The sequence below is a fragment of the Numenius arquata genome, chromosome 9 (genome assembly GCF_964106895.1).
Source record: "Numenius arquata chromosome 9, bNumArq3.hap1.1, whole genome shotgun sequence".
Taxonomy (NCBI): domain Eukaryota; kingdom Metazoa; phylum Chordata; class Aves; order Charadriiformes; family Scolopacidae; genus Numenius; species Numenius arquata.
Genome location: NC_133584.1, coordinates 24,955,122 through 24,980,754, shown reverse-complemented (window position 1 = coordinate 24,980,754; position 25,633 = coordinate 24,955,122). Strand labels below are relative to the sequence as shown.

Sequence of the window (25,633 nt, the reverse complement as noted above, 5' to 3'; positions counted from 1 at the left end):
AGGGAAAGGAAGGGATTTACTGTCCGTGTTCTTTAGGGTGATGGCCCGGCTCAAACCGCTGTGTGCGAGCTCCCTGTGTAGGTCCTACTCCTGTATCACACGGGGCTTTTGGTAATTTGTATCCTCCCCAGACTTTGAAGCCCGGAGCCCCAGAGCTGGGGATGGGCAAGGTATATTACAAGTTACAGCACGTGCAGCTTATCTGAGAGACCGAGACATTTCCATGGATTCTGGCTTGTGCTCAGCTGAATGTTTTCAATGACCAGATCAGCAGTTGCTGATCCTGCACTGACCTGAAAATACCACAGCTACAAACTCGGGTCCAGCTTGAAATTTTGGAATCTTCTATGTTTTTGCCTAAAGTAGCATGGTCTGGCAGGAAGTGCCGTGCTCAGAAGCTAAGGCACTTTGAAAATGTTTCCATAGGCACAAGAGCCAGAGGATCTTTGATTGGGAGGTGGCTGACTGGGGGTGGTGGTAGCATTTTAATTTGGTTGGATGGGGTTTTTTAAACAGAGCTTCAGTTCTGTCAGATCAATTTCTAAATCCTCCGGCTTAATCCATGCTCAACTACCCCTTTCCCATGAAGTCAAGTTTACTTACATATTCCAAGAAGCATGAGCCAACCTCACTCAAATGTGGGTGGTCTTTGTTGAATTTCTTCTCTAGTGCTTTAACAAATTTCTTCTGGCACCTGTAGATGTCCTCAATATTCCCAAAGATTGTCTTCAGCTGCTCTTCTGTAAACATGTCAGCTCTTTTGCGGCACTGCTTAATGTAACCCTAGGAGGAAACCAAATTGGAAAGCTTCCTGGGCATTTGCTCTGGGGCCTTTGGTTATCAACAGAAAACCCCATGGACTGTAGTCAGTTGTACGCCAGGTTCCCGTACCCTCTCCCTGCATAAGTGCATCTGTGTTTTAGCTATTATTTCCTCTAATACCACCCAAACCATGGTAGAAATAGAAACCAAACCACAGTTACATCATTGCCTTAAACAATACTGTAACCCACACTTGAAGGAGTCCTGGAGGTGCTTTCTTTCCTGTTAGAGACACCTTTATCTCTCTGCAGGCTGCGGGGGGTTCTGACCCCAGCACTCATCCACTGATAGATTTAGGCCAATTAAATCCAGTTGTGGATCTGTTTTGGATGCTGGAGTTAGGAAATGCCTGGTTGACTCACGGGAGAAGTGCACGAAGGACGTGGGGGGACACTGCAGGAGGAAAGGCCTGTTACTGTGTGCTGCTTTGCCCCAGCTGCTTCTCCTGGCAGGCACTACATTTTTGTGTCATTTCAGTGAAGAGCTATGTTCCTGCAAAACTCTTACCAATTACCTCCATTTACCCCAGTGCATGTGACAGCGCGTCTCTTTTAGAAGAGGTGTTGCAATATTCAGCATATTTGCAAGTGAAAGACCTAATTGGCTGAACATCCCCCAGTTGTTTTGATCTGAGCATGACTTGCCTGAAGGCTGGAGTTGCTGATTATATTACCTCAGAAAATACATTAAAGAGGACAGCAATGCTAGACATTGACTTTTCTCTGGCTTGGGAAATTCAATTAATTCCATTTAATCAGAGCCCAAGTTGGCGCTTCAAATACAGGGGCGTTTGGGATATTACTGTAATGAATTGTCTTCTGTTTTCTGAGCATGCAACACCATTTAACAGAGCAGGCTCTGGTGGAAATACAGTCTCATTTTCAGAAAAGAAAAGCTAACCTGCTTAGTGTCACTCTCTGGGCAAGACTGGGACATCCTCTGTTATCCTTCAGACAAGTTCTAACACTCACTTCCCCCTTTATTCCGTTACCTCACAAATGTCCTTCAGATGCTTAATGTAGTCTCTCTCTGTGCTTATGATCTCATTGATGACGTTGGTCCTCATTTGGTCTTTGGTGGTCTGCCCCATCCCGAAGCGGCGGCTGCCACTGCTGGAGTCGTCCTCTTTGCCACCCTCTACCTTCAGGGGATAATCTTCCATGGGTTCATCCTGGTTTACTCGCAGCTGTGCCAGAGACAAGATGTTCACCGTTTGTATTGTATATATAGTTGTATATTTATATATATTTGTGTATATATAGATATATAGATATATATATACAAATATATATTTATATATATTTATACAAATATTTTATTTATATATATTTATTTATATACACAATTTATATATATTTGTATATATAGATATATATACAGATATATATTTATATATATTTATACAAATATATTATTTATACAAAAATATATATTTTTATATATATATAAATATATATAATATTTGAGATATTCAAGGTGAAGCTCAACGAGGCCCTGGGCAACCTGGTCTAGTTGGGGGTGTCCCTGCTGACTGCGGGGAGGTCGGACTAGATGACCTTTGGAGGTCCCTTCCGGCCTGGACCAATCTATGAATCTATGAATCTATGAATATAAACTCTTCCAAGAAGTTTGGGACAGTTGACTGAATGGCAGACAAAGACCGAGCTAGGATAAGGAGTGAAAAGGGCTGCTACGTGTATATTACTTGCAAACACATTTTCCCCTTGGGAGAGCTAAGGCCAGATAATCAGTTTTGGGAGGGTACTTTCAAGCCACGTGACAGGAGCTCCTGCTGTGTGGCAGGGGTGGTTTTAAGCAGGCATCTCTGGTGGACAGAAGTCACGGGACTACATACAAAATCAGGACAGGGAATGGTTTACCGAGCGAAATCTGTGTAGGTACTTGTGAGAGGGCGCTTAGGGAGGGAGGGGGAAACCAGTAAATAGTTACCTTTTTTATATAGCTTTATTGTTGTTCGCATATTAAAAATAACAGATGGCCTCTCAGTATCTGCTTCCCCAAGATTATTTGAAGAGAATTTAGTATTAATACAAAAGCAGATACAGACACCAGCGGGCATATAATGTGGTAAGGAATGGCATTACATTACAGGGCTGTGTGTGAAACCCATGGTTCCTGCACAGTGCCCATCAGATGGCAGCACAGCACGAGCAGAGAAAAACCCCAGCGTTCTGTAGGCACTCTGTCCTACAGAGTCTATATTGTCAACAACAGCAAAGTACCTTAGTTAATAGCAGGCAATTATTGGGGCATTTCACTTAGGAGCTTTCTTTTATGTAGTAGCATTGTAGCTCTCAGAGTGCCCATGGGAATGTTCTGTACAGAACTCAAATCATCAGTCCCAGCACAGAGAAGCAGTGAAAAACACTGAAGGAGGAACATGCGCAACTATAGGCATTTTTAGTACAATCAAAAGAACTGCATTAAACTTTTTTTTTTAATGTAGTTTCTTCTAGACAGGATTTCTTACCACTTAATACAGATATATCTACATATAAAAAATAGTGCATACCCATCCCCTGTCACCATATGCATAGATTACATTTACTCACTGTTTACAGCTAGTGAAACCCTCAAGATGTCCAATCCTGGTTTTCCTTCACTGGAAGCAGAACGACATTGCCTAGTCTTAAACTCAGACCCTGACCCAAAACTTGTGTGGAGTAACTGAGAGACCTGCAGATTTATCCAAGTCCCCAGACATAGTGGCCTTCCAAGCTGTAAGCTTGAGACCCAGTGATAATTGGCAGGAAATCTTCACTCAGATGCTTAAGTGTTGTAATTACTCTGCTAGAAGAACTTCTTGCTCTGCATCCCTAATGGCTAGCACTAGTCTGCTTTCCCCTGAAATACTGTCACAGGTTTTTGCCAGCCAGGACAACAATTAAACTTAATCAGTAACATAAAAGAAAAAAAAGGCCTGTCTTTTGACTGCAAAAAAAGCAGTTCTGTCCCCAGCGGCGCTGAGCGTTTGGTCCTAGTAACCTTATTGCAAAAACACTCACCGTTTGTAATAGTTACCCAGCTGAGACTGTCTCCTGCAATCTATAACAAAGCGTTTCAAAACTTTTATAGCACTGTCTGCCCCACTTCTCCAAGGACTTTTGCTAAAGACACCCGATCACCTCGTATCACCTCCTTTCATGCTTCACCTGGTGTTGGGTCACTTGTGATCTGAAGTGACCCGGATAAAGAGCTAAAGGGCTGAGAATCTCTGCCTTTAGGCCCCTAATTGCCTTTGCAGTACTGAGGAGCCTGCCCTGAAGCGGTGAAAGCAGTCAGGCGTCCTTGCCAAGTCACAGCCCAAAGAAAGGAAAAAAGCCTTTCTCCTCACAGCAGGAAAGGAGTGCACAGCAGGTACCCAGACCCCTGTTTTACCCCAACTTGCACAGAGAATTTGGATGTGTTTCAGAATGCTCTGCTGGAAATTACTCCAACCTCTGCAGTACACAGCTGGGGCTGTTCTATATAGCTATTTCTGTATGGGCTTTTCGGGCTGGCACCAAGGGAGAGCCTTGGCGCAAAAGTATCAAGTGTTTCATATTCCCCCCATCAGTTATCCCACATGACCACCAAGACTTTTTTTGGTGTTTTTCTCCTCCATTTTTTCATGCCTGTGTGGTAGCCCAGCAGCCGGATGTTTCTAAGACTCCAGGGCTAAGAGAAGGTGCATGCATGAGTCAGATGGTTGCATGCTTTGGGATGTGGCATTGCAGTGGAGCCAGCACCGGATGGAGAAAGCTAAATTTGGTGCCATGCTTAAACATACTGTCTGAAGTGGACACTACAGCGAAGACTTCTGCCAGCTGCGTCTGGGATTCTACTCTATTCTCTCTCCCTCTTTTTCCTAGAGATTACTCTCTAGGAGAGTATTCGTTGCTCACTCCTGAAGGGGATGCTGTATGCTCGGGCACAAACTAGCCAATATGGGTAAGCAGGAGCCCAGGGCTCCTCGCAGGGCTGCTCCCCAGCTGGCGCAGCTCAGCTTAGCTCCAGAGTCTGGAACTGAACCACCCTTGCCCAGATTTACTCCTGTAAGAGGAACTTCTCCACGCTGGTGGCAACTCAGCCGGGAGGGCCCGATGTACCATAGCACATGTAACAAGACATGTTGAACCAACTATCTCTAGCAGTGAAAGTGCTGAGGAGTCACTACAAAACACTAAACCTGGAGAAAAAGAGCAAACACTTGGTTCTAATGGAGAGACATAAAGAAACATCAAGCTCTTACCCGTACAAAGCTGGCTGGAAACCAGCCTTCGCTGTCCAGAATCCTCCCCCACCACCACTCCTTGTTGGTAGCATCCATTACTTCAATGACATCACCAGCCTTGAATCCCAGCTCTTGGTCATCCATCGTGACATGGTCCCAGAGGGCTTCTGCATACACCACGCTGCCATCACTGATGAGCTGTGGACAGAGCAAGTCAAACTGTCAGCTCCCCCCACAAAAGCAGGACAGGCAGCCAAAGTGGCTGCAGCTTTGGCACCGCTGCTGCTGGGCCAAACAAGCGCTGGTAACTGTTTGCTCCCCGTCAGCAACGTGAAAAGGAGCTGGTCCTACTCTGGCAGTTGCTTCGACTGACCTTGAGCACTTACTCGGAATCGCTAAGACACAGTACGTTTACTACCATAAAGAATGTAAATTTGATGCTTTGGAATTTCTTACTGGTGACTTTGCCTCAGCCAGGAAACAAGGCTCAGTGGTACCTTGTCGGTGGAGGATGCTCTTGTGCTGCCGGTGCAGCCCTGCTTTGGAAAGCCTTGAAATAAAACCTTGAGCATCAACATTTAGAGCCATACTTCAGAGCAGAAAGTATTCTGAGACCTCAGAGCTAGTCTAGGATGGGTAGAGCCTTAAGTCTTTAAGGTGGTTAAACTTAGCACTTAAGGTGCTTAAAATAAGTCTCCTGGAGAGTTTAATTATGCTGAGGGACATTGGTTATTTACTACATGTCCCATAGAGGGCCTACTCTAGGAGAAGGACCCCCAACAATTAAAAAAAAAACCAAAGTAAAAAAAAAAAACCAACCCGCATGGCCAGAGGCTGTGAGGGGGCTCCAGAACACAGTGATGATTGTGTCTTTGTGTGCGTGATGCCATTCTCAGCCATCACACCTTAGCTATGGTGCGGTAGTTTATTTTGGTAAGCTGCTCCTGCTGGGGGCTCCAACAGGGAGTGCCTGCCTGACGCCCACAGGTTTACCATGGCAGGGTCCTGTTGCTCGGTCACACAGTCAGTTAGGTACTGCTCTGGGTGCTATTTTTGCCCCTCCCCAAAGACGAAAGATGCGTGTTGTAAAAGAACATCAGGATAATTGTGCATACAGTAAATCCGGAGAGAGTTAACGAGGCATTTGAAAGAAAATTCAAATACTGTCTGCCTTTGGATAGCAAAAGCCCCTCCACTGAACCAGAAACAGCTTAATGCAGTGTTTCCATTTTGACAAAAATAACAGGATGATTGGGAAGGAGAGGTTGAGAGGTTCCCACTTATCTCCATAGCCAGTGTGTTGGTGCCCCCTTCACCCCCCAGCTTTTCTCAGCTGCCCTCTGCTGTGCCACCACAGGGCTGGCTGCGTCTGCACTGCAGCAGGTCTCTGCTCACGAGGCCCAGCCAGCAGGAAACGTAAGAGACATGCTGCTGTCACACAGCCGGCCAGTGGCACCACGGGAAAATAATCCCAGAATCTTAAGCGGTTGTCTCACTAGTCTAAGCTCCTAGAGCAAGGACAGGCTTTGATCACACGGCAAGTAGAGAAGTAGGATCATTAGCCTCAGCAAACCACACACCAGGAGAGTGGGGAGTGCACCACACAGCAGAGGCAGCAAAGTCCAGTCAAATGGCAGGTATTTGTCCTAATGTGGAGGGAAAGGGTATTTGGCTTGACAATTAATGCACACAGCTGATAGAGCTATGTGTGGTGCTTTTTACGCATAGTTCACTTAACAGACATATTGCATATAGTTTGACAAGCTTGAAGCATACTCAGCATTATGAATAAACCCTTTATTCATATTTTTGAAACACTTGTAGGTCTTGTCAGGCTTCCAGAAAGTTAGAAGTTTGAGCTTTCTAACATAAAGTAGTGATGACTAGAGTAGGGAAGAGAGTGGATTTTTCCAAGCTCAGCTTTCAGGCTGCAGTTACAGAACAGCAGGGCTGTGGATGACGGCGCGTGTTGGCTACTCTCAGAAAAGAGCTCTGCTGCTGCTTTGAGCAATCCGCCTGTGCCGATCCACTTGCTTTAGTGACTTCAGTGATGAGTGACGGTGTGGACCACAAGCTGAGCCCAGCTCCTCCCTTCTGCACGGCGAGCAGAGCAGTATCAGGGTGATGGGGTGGCTGGAGCTGAGCGTCTGGCCACCCCTATGGAGAGGAGCTGATGAAATACGCTGCTCTCTCTCACACGGAGTGCTGGGGAGTCACCTGCGCTTAGGTAAGCCCTAGCTCCAGGTCACGCCGGAGCTGCTGCCACACCACACCGAGTTACGTATCCTCGTGGGTAAGGGCTGGCTGTTGCTCAGGAAACAGGGATATGCTAATACATCTTTGGGAAGAGCAGCATTCAGCGGGCTTTTCAACCTACAAATTGTGACCAGCACATAAAGAACATGGCCCTTTCTGAGATAAAATACCTTTGCTGTGTGCTTCTTACGCCACTGTGAATCAGTGCTGTGAGTATGGTGTGGCAGCTGGAGCACACACCACGACCCTGACCAGAGAGAGACTAAATGGACTGCCTCTGTAGCATTTTGATGATCACACAAGTGGAGCACTGATGGTTTGAAGGCATTAATACCTTACACTACCAAGCTGTCAGATCTCGGTATCTTAATGAGAAGACAAGAGACCAAGCCTGACCTAGCATTAACAGCACGTTAGGGTTGATACACCAGCTCACAAGGGGACGGAGCCACATGGTTCTTCTCAGGGCCACTGAAAGCCATGGGGCTGACTAGTGAATCCTCAGCTGGTATTTTAATCCATTCACTAACATTAATATCTTAAATTTTCTCCTTATAACAACAGCCATACTGTGAATATGATTTGCCAAATAGAGAAAGTCCCAACGGACTGATCACCAGCCTGGCCAAACAGGCACAGGCAAGCAGACAAACCACTGCTACAAGACAGTTCTCATGCAAAGGAGTAACTAAAAATACACCTGAAATACAGGTCAGGATTTGATTGACTGACACAAAACATCATGTTTGTAGGGAGGAATGATCAATATGGAATAAAGCAAGAAATAAAGCATAAAAAATACTTTATATACAGTTTGGATTGTCTCAGTTAATTTAGTACAGCAGCATTTAAACACTTCCCTGACTGCGGGCTGACAGTCTCTGCCTGGTCCCTGCCCTGCTTCAGTCCGTGCTAGTGTTTCTGGAAGTGGGCAGGGGAGCAAACACAAATGCTGGGAAGTGTGTAATGATCACCATGCTCAGTGCTCATCTTTCTATTAGCCCTCAATCTGTACCAGTCTGTACCTTGTACTATTTTTCTCAATGGTATCCAGTCCAATTCCTAGGCTGATCCAGAAATATCGAACACATCCAGTCTAACAGTCCCTTTCCCAGAGCAAATACTAAAGGGTAACTCTGAGCCAGGAGTGACATTTCCATGGCACAGGAGCAGCCACGGTGCTACGTGTCACTGCAGCAGGCGGAGCTGCTCCAGCATCCTCTCCGAGACCATACTGTTACTGGGGAAAAAAGGGTTAGGACTCTCACTCCCTGTCCCAGGAAAGCTAAAACACACCAGCAGATAAGAAGGTTTTCTGCAAACCGTGTTAAGAGCAAGGCAGAACCAACCGGCTCTATTGTGAGCTGCTTGTCTTCCACAGAAGGAGGTATTAAAGGGAATGCTCACCATTTCCAAGCACGGCAGCTCCTCGGCTGAAAAGGCTCATCTTACCACAGGTTTTGATCTTTGCAATTAAAACAAGGTTTGAAAAACAACTATTAATTTCCATATGAAATACCATTTATGTGCTGGCTTTGTAAGATCAAGGACAACTCAGTACATGTTCTCGAAGAGCCCCAAACCAGCCTCTAGAAGAGAAACATCAGAAGAGGGAGAATGCAAACCCAGCCACCCCACAGCTGCCTTAGCTACTGTAGTTGGCTGCAGTGAAAACAAACAAAAATTGGCTATTTTTCTTTCTTTGTAACAACATTTAAGTTTGTAGGCAGCAATGTTTGCAGCCCAAAGGCAGTGCTACTGATGCTTTGAAACTGAAATTCGACTGCAGCTCTTAACGCTGCACTGTGCATCTGCAGGTGCTTTCTCCTCTGCCCACGCAGCTACAGCCTCGCTGCTCCCCTTCGGACAGGGCAGACGCTAAGGGACGGTGCCGGCAAAGTCCCGCTTGTGCAGGTTTGCTCAGCCCTATCACAGAACGATGGAGGGGGGGAGGATTGCTGCATTACTCCTCCAAGCTATGTCTGTGCACAGGCTGCCAAAGAGGAGACACAGCCAGGACTGTCCCAAATTAAGTCCATTACACATGGGCAAACAGACGTGGTGTGCCAAGGCCCACGTCTACGGGCTTGTTCCAGCTACTCGGTCCCTGTTTGTCTCAGGCTGAACACCTTGACATAATTACCTCGTACATCCTGGTCTTGTTCTGACAGGAGCCCCCGGCAATATTAACAGAGATAAAAGATCTCGACAACTTACAGAAGGAGGGATCAAGATGCCTTTAGGAAATATTTATCTTTGAGCTACTCAGTTCTATTTGAATAAAATTTGAATAGTTTTGTCTTGATAATGTGAAGTACACTAGATGATACAGAGCTAAAAAATGAACCCAGCAACATCAGAAGACACTAGGGGCAGTTCAGGGAGAAGGTTCCAATAAAACAGAGTTTACTTTTCAGCTCTGTGGCCCTAAACCAGACACCTTCCATGAAGAGGACCTGAACCCAAGCCCTTCTTGGTGACCTGAAGTGGTTGCTGTGAAGCCTGCGTTCGCTGCTTGGCTCCCCCAGAACTTGTGCGTTACAGACTGAAACTGAACTGGGTCAGCACATCAAACATTCAAACCCCCCCAGCAGCCCTGACCCCAGAGGCAAAGCTCCCCCCCAGCTCCAGTTCCTTCACCCCTCACTTCGCTTCCAGAGCTTCTCTTCTGCCTTCTCTCAGGCAAAGTGCAGCAGAGGAGTTACAGAAAAATTCTACTCCACTCTTTCCCCAAAGCTTCATTCACACAAATACTTATTTTTTCTGACGGTGGGTAGAAGCCAGATAGCCTCTCCCCTGCACTGAACCCACGCGCTAGTTTTCAAATCGTCCTGACAGCTTGTTCTTGCTTCCCCTCTCCACTTTTTGCTTCACTGTTTAATGATGGACAACAGAGATGAAATTTCTATCAGAGCTCCCGTCATCTGAACAGCAGGCAGTTAGTCCAAACGAGTTATCTTGATTGTCTTTATGGAGCATCTCCCCTTTGTGGAGAGAGACAGGCACCCCAGGGAAGGATTCATCTTAGGCATCTATCTTAGCATGATGAATTAACCAAGCCCCCGGGGGGTCCTCTCTCCCTTCACTGCCAGGGAGGAATCTGGGCTAGCCAGGACTCGCTGCCTGGCTGCAGGGTGCCAGAGCCACTGACACAACTCCTCAGCCACAGTGAACACTTCATTGCTTCTTCCCGTTCCTCTGTCTGCACGTTTCAGGGTAACACAAGGCCTCCTTGCCACAGCGTTACACCAGACTCGTGTCCCCACACGGGCAGTGGGGCACAGACCCACACGCCACCCCCCATCAGGCCATGCCCTCAGCAATCGTTGCCTGTTTCCCTTCTGTGTCAGCTGCATATTTTTTAAGCACAGATTTTAGAGCACTGATTAAGGACAGTGGAGGACTTTCAGGCATTTACCAAACACTGCAGAATGGCATTCAAAATATTTTAATTTGACAGCAATTCTCCTTAACAAATTTGAGATGTCAGTCAACCAAGATCTTAATCCAGTTAAGTGTGCTACACTGATATTCTGTAGTGCTGCTTTTTTAATCAGTGCCTGTAGTCAAACTCCTCATGTGACATCTAGTACAGCTGCCTCCATTTACCAAACATTCAAAATTTGTCATCACATTTATTTGGTAAGAACTATTTTCCACAAAACCATTCTGACTGGCATTAATTACATTATTCCCTTTTATTTATATCATCTGAGTCCTGATTCTCCCTCAGAAGTGGTTTAAACAGATGGGAAGAGGAGGAGGGTCCCCCCGCAGCAGGCAAGGAGATGCTTTAAAAACTCCCTTTATTGAGTGCTCGAGGAGGAGGGAAGCAACCCTTGTAAAAAGCGGAGGCGGCAGAGCTGTGCTCTGTGTTAGTTCAACCTGCCTGTGAAGAGCACAGCCTGAGAGAGCATGTCCATCTGAGTCCAGTTAAATGTGATCTTTCAAACTCCAGAGTGATGCAAGAAGTTCCCAGTTCCTCACCTAAGGTATGGGAGCTGATTATTATAAATGCAAACCAAACCAACTGAAACTGCCTTAGACCATTTTACTTGTGGTTGAAAAAGGCCAGGAAAGTTCTTACGAAAGAGTGGGGATAGTTACCCATCACTGAGGAGGACACCAACTCATCTAGGTCCTGTCAGTGCCCTCAGTACCCCTACTATCACTCTCCCAAGACCTGCATATCGAGGGAGTCTGCTAATTTTGGCCACTAACACCATTAAGCTTTGGCATAGGGAAAAAACAGGAGCAAAGTCCTTCTCAAACCTGTTAGTCATCTGCAAAAGGCTGTCTTTGTATCACATTTTAGAGTTAAATGTTGCAGTTGCCTGTAGTGCTTACAGTAAGTAAAGCTGTAAAATAGCTCCCATTTTAACCTTTCATACAAGTTTCCAGAGGATACTTATTTAAACTTTTAAGACTTTTATTTTCCGGTATAAGTGAAATATATTTTCACTCTTTCTAAACAAGCAGATACAATGCTGACTGACAGGGTGCCAAAATGGCAAATGAAATTCTACGCTGACAGACTTAACACAAGCAGTATCTAACACAAATGACCGACCAAATGAGCTGCTCCTCGGGAATGTCTCTGCAGACAGATTTAATCAAACATCGGCCGCTCCATCAGGGTCACCAAGTCTGAATGTCAGGAACGACTCAGAAAGAGAGAGGGAAGAGGAGAACTAGACAAGGCACAAAGGGCAGCACAAATCTAAATTGGGAAGAGTTTCTAGGCTAGCACAAGCTAAACAGACCTTGGAGCTGCAATAGCGAAAGGTGGATGGAGGGTGGCCACGAGATGCAGGCTTACAAACCGGTTATTCGCAACACAAGGCTGATGGGTGCCCAGTAAAATCACCAGGCAAGAAGTTTAGTACAAAAGCAGTACTTTTTTCCCTTGTGGTGCATAATTAGGCTGTGCCACAGGGTGCCACAGAGCCAAACACATAGATGATTTAAAAAGATTTTAAGCAAATGTATGTCCTTCAAGGCCATTTAAACACATCGTGCCTGGATACAGCCCATCAAGGATCTTAAACACACCTGGGAGGGCATGCAGGGAAAAAGCCAGGCCATACTTGCATCCATTCCTGAGCAGTTACCCCAAGTCACAGATGAAGGTGCTACTGGCTGCCCCTACAGAGCTGGTCTTAGGACATTAGGGTAATAAAAAACACAAAAGAGAAGAAATGCTGAGTATTCATATTACCCACAAATACTTCTTGAAAATGGTGAGCCCAGGAAATGTTAACTTGACAGGGACAGATATGTTCCCTGAGGTAACAGTAACACTCCCGTTCAGGTGGAAAATTAGCAATTGCTAAGGCAGTAATTACAAGGATGTTCTCTGGGGTAGGGCTGTCATCCTTCTGGCTGGGACTCCGGCAGAGGGAAGTGCAGCACTTCCACATAGCTTTGACATAACAGATCTCACACACTTTATCCTACCCTTGCAACACTCACCAGGCACATGGAAGAAGGTCAGGCCACACACCTGGAGCAGACATTTGTCCCTACCACATGGATGTCCAACTCTTGGCTTTTTTTTTTTTTTCCCCAAATAGGGGAGAATTAACATGTACCCAGGGACACTTGGCTGTTCAGACATTGCCTGGGAGACTTACAGGGAGAAAGAGTCCCGGCGCACAGGTGCCAGGAGTGGGTATGAGCCGCATCCTCACTCAAAATGTTCAGAAAGGCCTTAACAATTAAGAGCTCAAAGGACCTCAAAACCTCCTTATGCACTCAAAGACAGAGAACTTAAGTCATTCCAAAGCTCTAAATCAGCTTAAACAGCTTAAACTCATCTAAGGCCTTAAAGTGTTTTAAGCATTTTAAACCCATCTAAAGCCTTAAAGTGGCTTAAGAACCTTGAAATACTCCAAGGCTTAAAAGTGGTTTAAGTATCCTTAACTTTTGGCTAACCCACTCCTCATACCTCTCCCAATTGTGTGGCACCCATCACTCCAGGTTAAGGTAGGATCCAAGCGCCCCAGCCCCATGTTACCCCGAACAGCCCAGATGTCTGAGAGAACCACTCTTTTGACCCCTGTCAAAAGCTATTCCAGGGTGCTTTGGGGAGCGCTGAGCCCCTCTGTCCCAGCTCAGCATGGACCCCACATCCTGCAGCAGCTGGAGGTGGGTGCACACAATTCCTCAGGGGCTGGTGACAGAGTTCACGGGGCTGCTGCCATAATGGCACCTGGAAATCAGCCACACACTCCTCTATTTTCTTTGGTATCCAAGACTGGAAAGGAGTGAGGCCTGGGGTTGAACTCTCAGGTTTGAACAAGACTTTGACCTAGGGCTCACACATCTACAAAGTTTCTAGTTTCTGGTTCCAGCTTGGCTGTAGATGAAACCTCTGTCAGACTGACTGACTCCCCTCCTCACCTCACCAACAGTTTTGAAGTCTAACTTTACTGCAGAATATGAAGCATACCTGGTTAATGCAATTTTTACATTTTCTAATGCCCTGATTTTAACTGTACAACCCAGGAATGGAAATAGCCCAGGATGTTTCTGTTTGGTTGTTCTCACGTTTAAGAGCGATTGCTATTGCATCTTTTTTACACTACTGTGTCTCAGGCACCCAAATAGAAACTATTTGCTTTAGAAAAATTGTACTTAATGTTTCCTTAACACATTTTTATGCCACTGATGCTACAAACTTGCCCCATTCTCCTCTTGCTGCTGCCTGCAGCATTACCCTTCCTCTGTGCACTCCCACCAGCACATCCCCTTGGGACATTTCCCTCACAGCAGGACAGCTCTCAATTCCACTGCCTCTCCCATGACTTAGTTTTGAGATTTTTCCTTTCTACCTCCCTTTTTGCTTCCTCTTTCACCGTTATTTCTTTGAACAGATGAGGGACATACTGTACAGATCCCCCAGGGAAATGTGTCCAAAACAGTTCAGCTGCAGCTCATCCGACAGGGATTTATTAAGGATAAATGTTGCATCCTGGCTCTTTGCAGAAGAAAAGGAAAGGGACCCGTGCAGTTCCCAGAGTTCTCCACCCGCTGATGACTGTTGCTATTCCCTTCCCCCAAAAGATACAGCAAGTTACAGAATCAGTTCTAGCTTGAAGGCAAATTAATCTAAATTTGCTTTACAAATAAGGTTAAAGAAAACATTTTAAAGCAGATACAAACTGCGTTGCTAGCAAACGGCTCTGAATCATCAAAAGGTCAGCATCTCTTTGGGCTCACAGTGGGCTGTAAGCCAGAAACACAGTGCACGGCTTCCCTTTTCATGTGTGTGCATGATTTCATTTTAATGGAACACATTGCAATGAACACGCTGAAATGGTTTTTATTGCTCCTATCTCCTGTGAAAACATCTCCCCTGGATTAACAGTGCCGTGCCAAAGGCTGTACAACACTGCTAGGTGCTGGCAGATACGCTGGGCTAACAGAGATTGTTTAGCAATTTCCATGACCTGGCTCTCAAAAATGGTCTCCCTGCCTCAAAAGAACCATGCTCAGTTTAGTACCTGTTTCCTTTCTTCACCTTCTCCTCAGAGACAAAGTCCTGCAGGGTTTTGGTGACCCAAAACTTATGATTTCTGCTCCCCACCCCCAGCCGTTCTCTCCCAATGCACACACGCTGGTTTAGATCCTTCCTTCACTGAACTAAGAATTGCTGTCTGTCCTTCTCTTTGAAAATGGGGCAGAGGAAAATCTGAATATCTGAGGAGGAAAAGAACAAAAATTCTTGATAATGTCTCACTGTCAGGCAAAGGAGGCTGCCTAGCCTTTGTTTTTGGTTAGTATCTGTAAATATAAAAATGAATCATTTCTTTTGTAGTCCCTACAGAAGGTGCTTCAAGCTAAGTACACTCAGAAAACCCCTCCAAAACACTAACCTTTTCATATTGCAAGTGTCCTGTGCTAAGTAAAGAAGATTGATTCAAGCTGCAGCAGGTTCCTGGGATCTTCTGAGACCCTGTACTATTATGCTTTTGAATATATCCATTTTATTCATTTGTCTCAAGTCCACACCATCTGGATGAAGAGACCTAATGGCCTAAACAAAGCCAAAGCCTCCAACCAGAACCACATTCCTGCTTCCAGTACCACATTGCAAATAAGCCCTCTAACTATGGGAGACTGAAGCGCCTGCTGTTCCTCCTGCGGAATGTGGCTTCTTTAGTCCAAATAGGAGAAGGTCGACATATCTCCTGCTCCCTATAGGTTCTCATTTTAGTCACCTCAACTCCCTGTCCAACCCTCCCATAATGGCCACAGGATTTTCAGTACAACAAAGTAGTTTTGCAAAAGCAGCTCAATGCAGGGCACACTCTGGTAAATCAGGCAGCAATGGGATACTGCAGCCCCTATCTCTCCTCTATCGCTGACTAGTGGAAATCTTCTCACTACATAATTATACAGAGCTTAGTACAACAAGTCCTGACTTCTGGGTGCTACAGGTGTGAATTGCGATACTAAAAATACTAGAGTCATGACTCCTTAGCCGCCCGTCTTTTCCTAATCTCCTGCTGGAACTATTTCATCTGGTGAGGTGAGGAAAGCTGTGTTAGGCTGCTGCTGAGAGATCCTGCTGTAGCTCTTTAGATTCACATGTGATGCCTATAAACAGTGTTTGTATTTCCATACAAAGTTTGCCACAACTCTGCAGACAATCAACATGCCAAGACTGGACAAGATCATGATTCAAAACAACCACAAGCAGTCAAACCCAGCTCTACTATGCTGTTCCGAGCCACATTACCACAAAGGCTATAGACACTGGGCCTATAAATAACATTCACGTACTGCCCCAGCACAGTGGTCACTACCAGCCAGCACAGCTTAGCAGAAGACAACATAGATTCATAGATTGGTCCAGGCCGGAAGGGACCTCCAAAGGTCATCTAGTCCGACCTCCCCGCAGTCAGCAGGGACACCCCCAACTAGACCAGGTTGCCCAGGGCCTCGTCGAGCTTCACCTTGAATATCTCAACGGAAGCGGCCTCAACCACCTCCCTGGGCAACCTGTTCCAGTGTTCCACCACCCTCATGGTAAAGAATTTTTTCCTAATATCCAATCTAAATCTCCCCTTCTCCAACTTAAAACCATTGCCCCTCGTCCTGTCACTGCAGGCCTTTGTAAACAGACCCTCAAACAACATACTCATTCCATTCTTGTACTGATATCCTAAATGGATGCAACACCGAACAAGCACAAGATTTTTAAGTGTGGTGGATGCTACGGTGGTTTGCTCCACGCCCTGTGTCACCTTGGCTTTGCCCAGCAGCCTGCTCTGGGTAGGAGCTGCTGCAGGAAGGAAAGAGGAGGGTGACGGCAGCCCCTGCTCCCCCAGCTGGTGGAGGCTCTACTTGCTCTGCCACCAAGGGACAGCAGAGATTCAGGCGCCCAATGTGAAACTGGTGCTCTCTGGAGGCGCAGTCTGGAAGGAAAAGCATGCTGGAAGGGACTGCACTAGGGTCTCCCTCCCTGGAAGGAGAAGGGGGATGTGTGGGACCACAGCCCTGCACCAGGCCCTTGTTCCAGAGGGGCCAGATCAGCTGCAAGGGAGAGCAAACTCCCAAATTTCCCTATCCGTGGCCCTTCATGCCTGACTGACTCCTCTGCTGAAAGGTTCAATGACATCCTTTTGGTACTTGGGGAGACATTTTTCTTTTAGCATTACCAGTATAGCTGAGCTGACTATCGCTCCTATCAATTACAAACCCAGAAGACTTGCAGAACACCATTGTGGGCCTTCAGCAGGTCCGTGCTACCGCTTCGAGTCCCATTTCCACCACTGCCGAACGCAGACCAAAGTGGGTGCACTATATGTGACAACCACGGTCATGCCTGGGGTAATGCCAGCCAAAGAACAGATACAAAGAGTCAAATAAGACATAATTTTATTCCAGAGTTTCCAGCACATTCTGTAGTTAACAAGCCCAGTGACACGGCATAAATAACAAGCACTCCCCCTCTTAAAATCTTTCTTTAACCTGCATAATGGGAATTCTTTTGTTGTTCTTTTTTTTTTTTCTTTAAATCAAAACACTGGAAGCATTAATTAAAAGTAATTGTTGATGGTATCATCCTAAATGCTTACTGCGTTTCTTATCTGTCCAGCTCATGCCTTAGATTCCAAGAATAAATCACAAAGACAGCAGATACCACATATCACCACAGAAATGAGTTTAGCTTGGGAGAACAAATTAAGAAAAGATACAATCTAAAGCCCAGATCTCCCTTTGGAAACGATGCCTTGGTCTCACTCCCATTCATAGATGCTCTTTTCACTTGAGAGGCTCAAAGAAAGCCATCACAGGGCAAAGCTCTTGTCTGTTAAATGTTCTGGTGAACTTGCCCCACACAGGAGCAACACAAACTACCTGTGGAGGGCTCGGGGGAGCAGTACCCCTGCCCCATCCCTGCACGCTGTTCTGCCCCGCAGCTGGATCACACCGGCACCGCAGCAGCAGCACGGGGAAAGAGTGGAGGCACAACTCCTACTCTGCGCCCCAAGGAGAGGAGCAGTCCAGCAGCCACAAAAGGGCTCTGCTGACATGACCTGGTCCGCAGCAGGAGCAGAGAGCACAGCGGGCACCAGGCACCCCAAGAGCTTTGCAGAGGGGCAGCGACTGCCTGGCTCCCCCTTTCCTGGCTGTGCTGCTTCCCCCCCCCAGGGGCTACAGCCCAAATGCCAGGGCAGAGCCTGACATTCAGATGACTGCAGGGAAGGCAATCACAGCCTTCCTGCATAGCACCCATCTCTCGTGTCAAATAAGTACACTGAGAGCAAAGAAAAAAAGCCAGCTTTGTTGACTGAAATGCCAAAAGCCTCTCATTCCCCACTGTCCTCCTATCACCACCTACAGCCCCTGCACATGATTCAGGGATCCTTCACCAGCTTTATTTTTCCTGGGCTTTATCGGCCATCATAGCCTTTTCAGCCAAGATCTGAGGCAGGCTTGAATGAGTCACAACTAATATCAGACTGATTAACGCCTATATGTCAACCTCAGCTTCCAGCTGAATGGATACGGCTGTAGGTGAAGCTGAGGAAGGAGAAAAAACACTGGCTTCCCCACATCAAAACTCGACACAGATACTTCAGGATTAGTCAGGTATCAAACACCTAGACAAGCAGTGGAAAGAGAAAATTAAGATTCACCTAACATTAAATATTAAGTGGAAAAGTGTTCCCAGGCTCTTAGCAACCACTGTTAACACCTGTGGCAGGCAGTGTTATAACACGTATCTCCAATGAGTACACTGTAATCTTGCAATTTGTCTTATCAGAATTTTTCAATGCAAGAAAAATTCTACTTGTTTTTGCTCGCAACTATTCTGGTACCAATAATCTGGCCAAAGTGCTCTATGCAGGGGTAATGCAGATTGCCCCATACAGGGAAGGCGGAGGCAATTTCATCAGGGGATACATTACCTTTTTCTATAACGTACTTTTCTTCCAGGTTGTCCCTCACTGTCTGGGACTCTCCAGAGCTCTTAAAGAAAACAGTTCTTTGCTATTTCTCTAGCAGCAGGCAGGTCTTCTCCTGCTGGGGAAGTCTTGGGTCCTTAGTGTCAACAACTGCAATGTCTCCCGGAGAGGAGAACTACCCTACGGGAAGCAATGGGGCGACTCTGTACCTCAGAGGCATTAACCGCCCCAACTCATGTTATTCCTGAGACTTACATTTTCTCTCTAGTATCAGCAGCGAGCATTTTGGGGTGCTGGATCAGCTGTTAGCAAGACACTCCTCCACCTCCTGGTGCATGCACTGGCTGCTTCTGCATGAGCTTTGAGGTGTCAAAGGAACAAAGGCAAATGGCTCTGGCTCCCATAGGCACAGCCACTGTAGCTGGGCAGAGCAAAGGGAACTTTTTGGAAATAAGGACACCATACCAGGTATGGTGTAGATGTGGTAGAAGTAAGCCATAGAGAGATGGGAAGGAGGAGGTTGTAGCAGTAGGGGAGCACTCGCCTGCTCAAAGCAGGGCTGTGCCTGCCCCGGGAGCCATCGCCAGGTTTGGTATCTGATCCCTTCCAAACCCAGCAGGGTCCTTTAGTGAGCAGCGGGAACAGGGTGCCCCCAAACCAAGCGAGCAGCAGCTAGCAGAGGGTGAATTACTTCACCACCACAAGACCAGCTCCAGCTACCTAATCAATTTTTGGGACTCCAAACAAATATGAGTTCCTGGAAAACTTCCCTGAAGCACCTTCCTAGGCAGAGTATATCAGGGAGCTACAGTCTCCAGGTCAGTGACAAAAGCCACCCAAGGAGCATTTCAGTGACATGACACTGAGCAAAACAAGAGCATGAGTCCCTTTGTGAATCTGGGATCAGTCTTGGCTGGCAGATGTTTGTGCTTGGCTTACCAACTGCCCCACACGGCTTCTATGTGTTGAGCCAAACATTCGGATTATGAATGGACTCGACCTACGGGATACTCTCCAGAGCTACACGTGTACATGCAGGCATTGTGAATAACCACAGTTCTCATCTAATATCGGATGTGTTTCGCACTATTTCAAGATACAGAGCAGGCCAGACAGCAATAACTGACAGTTCAAACACATGGCAGGGGCTGCCATGATGCTGAGGCCTGTTGCTGCTCCAACTGCTGTCGAGAGCAAAACACTCGCCCACTAGGTGCTGGGTGAGAGCTTCTGAGCGCTTGAGCACTTTCAGAGCCTGCTCAAACCTCGTGCACGAGCTGCCCTCACAAGCAGCTGCCAAAAGATTTCTGTCACTGACACCTATGACCCCAAAGCCATACTTCAGTCCCTCATCTGTCATTTGAAGATGGAGCTATGCTTTCACAGCTTTCACTTGTCCTTTCCCAAAATCAATCTTTTTACCACCTTACATCGTGAAGTTATGATGCCAGCTGTAACTAAAGATCACAGGTAAAGTTTAGAGGGGAGAAAAAACAGATTTGTTTGAAAGCCAGAGTTGTGTGCTGAGGTTTGGGGTTTTTTGAAATGGTAATTTCAGAAAACAACATGTATTGGGTAGTTCCAGTGGCTGTTTATCACAATGCCTATCTAATAGTGTGAATAGCCTAGTTTGAAATTTTTAATAATCCAAAACCATTCACGTACATAAAAGATGCTCAGAGGAGTGCAGGGAGCTGGGGCCTGCTGCTGCCCCACACCCAGCACTGCAGGAGACTCTCCTCTCAGGGACAAGGATGTTCCATACTCAGATGTAACTCAGAAAGGAGCTCAGCAAGTGCAAATGTAATTTCTTTGTGTGCTAAAGTGACGTGGTTTCGTACAACACTGATGTATTACACACAATCACATAAATAACTGGCACAGAATACATCACTCATGATAACAGAGACAACATCACCATCCAACCTTTCTCAACATCAGATCAGACTCCAGGAGTTATAAACGTTCAGGTCTAAAAGGACTGCTGTAACTTCAACCGTTAGTGCCAGCAAATGCACTGCCCTCGTGAAAGCTGCACTTAAATTGCAGATTACCTAACACACAAAATGAAGGATCCTGCTGAATTTTAAGGGCCTGGATATTTTGCACGGTTTCCAGCACAAATGCAAGCAGTGTCATTAAGAACAGTGCAGTGTGGCTTCCTTTCCAGTCTGTCTTCATCCAGGAATCGGTCTCCTTCAATGCCATCAAGTAGAGGGTTGTTCCATTGAGGTGTCAATGCCCAAATCTGGAAGTGCTGCGATGTACAGGGCTGCTGATAAAACATCATCAAGGTGAACAGGTCTGGAGTGAGTGCGCTGCTTTGCTGCCCTTCCCTCCTAACGGGTCTACAAGAGTGCTTCTTGAGTCGCTTCCCTGCTGTGCGTGGCTACTACTGGCCAAAGAGAAACATGTGGCCTGCAAGCCGTGTCCTGTGCTGGGGTTCTGCCCGCCATTTTAATACACGTAGCAGATAAGCACTGAGGTTTAATATAGGAAACAGGATAAAAGCCAACAAAACACTTCTTCCACGCTGCTGCAGCATTTATTCAGCCTGAATTCCTGATGCATTCTACTGATCAATCACTTTGGCTAATTGGGCATTACTCACGCCACCGCACAGCACAGTGTTCATAACGGCAGAGCCACGGAGGCATCACGGGGTTCAGCTTCTTACAGCAGGTGTTTACATGTAGCAGGTCCTTGTGTAAGGGCTCGTTATAGGATGACTGCCCCTCTGCAAACAAAGCAGCAGCACTTTGGGCTTCTCCAGGGCTGAGCAGTGCTATGTATAGGCACAGTATCATCATCAGTAGGAATCGAGGCTGATTAGTGCCACAGGGAGCAGTTACGATTAAGCAGGTTGGCTCTGTTACCTCTTTCCCTTTCTCTGGTTTAACGGTGATCCAAACCGCAAGGCACAGGTGATGACAGGAGGAGAGTGAGGGGAGCAGGGTGGGGAAGGAGGTGATGATTAAAAAACAAAGGAGGGATACTCTGAGACACACAGTTACCGTAACGGCAGACAAGCAGACCAGAGGCAGACAACGACATGCTGACCTGCTGATTTGTCGCCCAGTCCTGGAAACCCCCATGCACCACACCACTACCGGCAGTCCTCCTTCAGTGAAATGCCAAAAGAAACATCAGCACCACGTTGACGATGATGAGGAAGAGCAGGATGACAAAGACCACTACCCGCTGGGTCTCCGGGTTCATGTTGCAGCGGAGGAAAGTGTGAAGCACACTCCATTTGTGCCTGCTTCGGTCAGGGACCTTTGCCATGGCTTCAGCCCCCGGAAAAAAAGGAGGAAAAAAAAAAAAAAAAAGGAAAAGCAGCAGGCTTGTTAAGTGACTGCTGTACAGCCCACAGCAGAGGCACGGAGGGGGGCAGAGGGCTGTGAACAAAAGCTGTGTTGCAGCTCTCAAAAGCAGAAGTCTAAATCATTTGACACAGCCATTGCTGGTCCCGCACAACACGTGTGCCAAAACGCCCCCTCCCCACCCCTTTATCTCAGGGGGATGCTTATCAGCACATCCGTGGGTTTCCACATCTTCTTTGCCGAAGGAACCGTCGCCATCGCTTTAGCAGAAGGAAGACATTGAATTCCTTCTTGCAGAAAGCCCGAGCGTGCCGGAGCACTGCAATCCGGGCTGCGATATTGGCTTTCCAGAGAGCGGCTCAGCTATTTGCTGGGCGCCGTCTCCAGGATACATGCAGGCCTTAGCAACGCGCCAAGCCCAGCCCGACGTGGCGGTGTGCAGGGGAGGTTTTAAGGAGGGTCAGGAGTGGATTAGGCGGCTGCTTTTTTAAATCCTTCCACCCGCACTAAGAGTGTGCCAGCAATAGAGACAAGTCCTGCCAGGAGGCAAATCCCACTGCTCCGGGTGGGGCTGGGGAAAGCCAGGGCACGGCCAGGACACACACGGCTTCCCACACACCTGAGTGGGCAACAAGCTGTTGCGTGTTTGCCAGGAGGATGGGGGAGATGCCACCCTCTAACTACGGGTCTAGAAGAGGCTCCTGTTGGACTCTGCTGTCTGCTTCCAGGCAGGATCCCAGAGCCAGAATGTCCAAAGGACTTGGATACCTCTGCCAACGCCTCTGTGGGACTGAGGCACTTAAAACCCAAATCTCTGCAACCAGAAAACCTCTAGTCAGCCCTGCAGAGCCCCAAACCTGCTATTACGAACTCATCATTCTGCTGCAGGACTGTGAAGCTCACCAGGTGTCAAGCTGCCTGGGGAACACTCTGAGATACCCCAGCCTAAGCACAGCTCCCACCAGTGTCTGATCTGGATCAGGATGAAAAGACACTCCTCCTTGGAAAGGTCAGGGATGGTTCTTGCAGAGCACCCACCACAGACAGGCTCTTTGACTACAGTTGCAGCCCTTTTCTTTCTTCTTGCCAACAAAGCAGAGCCCACCTTTTACTCAGCAGCTGCCAGTAATAGCACTCCCCAGGAAAGGAAGAGGAGGACCCAGTATTCAGGACCTTCATTGACAGGAGGTAATTCCACATCTTCCAGTTCTTATGGGCTCACCCCACAATGCCTTGCCTCGTGAAACTGAGAAATACCAATCCAGCAATCCAGCCCCTGGAGCTAGGGCTAGATGATACAGTAGCTTGTGCATGGGGCTGGGTACAAAGAGGATGACTCTGCACTTTACCCAATAGTTTCAAACATGAAAAACCAAAAAAAAAAATCCAAAACCCCAACATGTGCGTGTATATACATACACACACACACAGACGCACTCCTAGGAGCAGTAACCAGAAGTCATGCTCCCCCCTTAAACATACTAACTGCTAAACCCTTATGGTAGCATCCATCTCTGGGAAGGGCAATGAGCAGCCACTTGATGTGGGTATGAGCAGAACGCACTCAGCTGCTCTCACAATTGAGAGAACGTGTATAAGAAAAGCTGTCTTTTTTCAGGTGTTAGCACATCAATGCCCATAATGTTTCTTGAAGATCTGTATGTGTTATTGAAGCTCCTGTATGTATCCTAGAACACAGCAGGTGAGAGATTTAAAAGGAAAAAGGTTTAAGAGTTATGGTCTGGCTGGGTACTTTTCTTCCATTTCATTTTTTCCCAAATTGTGATAACCTCAGCAGGGGTTTATATAGAAAGTGCCAAGCAGTCAAACAACTTCCACTGTCTCCTTATGCTTCTGTAGTGTTTAAGATATCTGTCTTTTTCAGCCATTATAAAATCAAGTCTAGAATTATTTCAGTTTGCTGGTTTCTGAACATAAAGATCCTGCACATCTCCTTGTCTCTAGTCTAAATATAGAACAAGGGGAATAACGTGTAGGAAGAGGGCTTGTGCTCCCAGTGAAGCTTCAAGACCTGATAAGCAGAACTTCACATATGAAGCAAACTACTGGGATCCACAGGCTGCCCGAGCTCCCGGGTGTTTTTGAGTTTTTGGCCTGCATTCGCTAAATGGTTTTAAAAAACCAGTTCTCCCCGCCATATGCATCACAGCATAATACTTAGACCCCTAAGCTTGCAGGCTGCAATTTAGTGAAAGTACTTCAAGTCCACAGCTGACTCTCATTATTGCACTGTTCAACTCCCAGGCATTCTGCAAATCTTGCCTGGTTTTGAAAGTTTTTCATGAACTGATTGACTTTGGGCATAAGCCACCAAACAGTATTTGGGAGGGATGTGGATCTTCAGGAGAAGCTAATCATGGCAAATGGGAATCATGATCCCACATGCTTCTTTGAAACCTGCACAGCAACTACCAGCATCTCTAGTCACTTAGTTACACAGAAAATAAATCAACCCCAGTGAGCCATCAAGACACACACTGGTGAGTCAGGCTGGCAGAGGTTACACCGTTGGTGCCACAGGATACCAGGCAATTTCTAAAATCCGTGATGTTGTAATTCTCCAGTAGCCTTCTGAAATCTTTGCCACTCATGAACATGCTCGAGCATTTGAAGGTGAAAGCACAGAAAGTTTGACTGAATATCTATAAAGGCATCTTAAAGGGGAAAGTAGTTTACTTCTTGGACAGTGCTCAGAGACCACCTGGAAGGAGAAGTTGGGGGGAAACTGATACCAAGATGAAAATGCAGGAAAAAAAAGATGCATAATTGTAATGGGGGGCTTATTTTCACCTAACTTTGTTGGAGCTGTCCCTAAGAAACATCCTAAGCCACAGCTACGTTCCTTTCCTTTTCTGATGTACAGACCTAAGTGCCCTCCTGCACTACATTGCCTGGGGACATTTAACATGTTCACCTTGTGTACATCTTGGAGCATTACACAATTAACATTAAGTTGCAGTCACCCTTCCGACCCTGCAGTGAATAAGCGGGCGTGAGTAAAACTGGTCTCGACAAGGACACAAACTGCAGGGTGACTCTAGCTGTGACCTGGCTTTTGTCTTCACCCCCCCGCAGTGAACCCCTCACACAGTCCTTCACAGAGTCTGTGCACGGGGGGAGTGACTTCCATGGTAACTCCAAGTGCTTGTGGTGGTGGTGGGGGCCCTCCAGCTCCTGCCGCACACTGCTATACACCACATGGCATTTTTCTATGACAGAAATAAAGCCTCATTCTTATTCCTCACTGATCAGACATGCTTCTGTGGTAGGTGGCACCAGCCAGAGATGAAATAACTGAAGGTTTTACCTTGTGGCTTGTAGTAGAGTGGGATTTAGTTTGCGTAACTATCACCGAGGGAGTATATTTCATGTAAGTGTCGCACAATCTTCATTGGAATCTAATTTGCAATTGTAATAATTTACTTCCAAGCCTTCCTCTAAGAGCCATCCTCAGCCAGGACTGCACCAAGGGAATACCGCTGCCACTCAAACTGTGCAAGCGGTGAGCGCGGAGTGGCCTCGAGGGCCTGATCGCACACAAATCCATGCTGCAGCCA

General features: G+C 46.8%; 1 protein-coding gene across 3 annotated transcripts in view; it reads right to left on the bottom strand.

The window, feature by feature from the left end:
* ARHGEF4 (Rho guanine nucleotide exchange factor 4) overlaps nt 1-25,633 on the bottom strand; it is a 119,488-nt gene that overhangs the window by 7,827 nt on the left and 86,028 nt on the right. For 2 of the 3 annotated variants that reach the window (XM_074152962.1, XM_074152963.1), the window contains 3 exons: nt 5,075-5,254; nt 1,814-2,008; nt 604-783 (listed from right to left, as the gene is read on the bottom strand). In XM_074152962.1, the coding sequence (XP_074009063.1) occupies nt 604-783; nt 1,814-2,008; nt 5,075-5,254 (555 nt within the window). The remainder of the gene's footprint in view (nt 1-603; nt 784-1,813; nt 2,009-5,074; nt 5,255-25,633) is intronic. The other variant, XM_074152965.1, reaches the window with a different exon arrangement.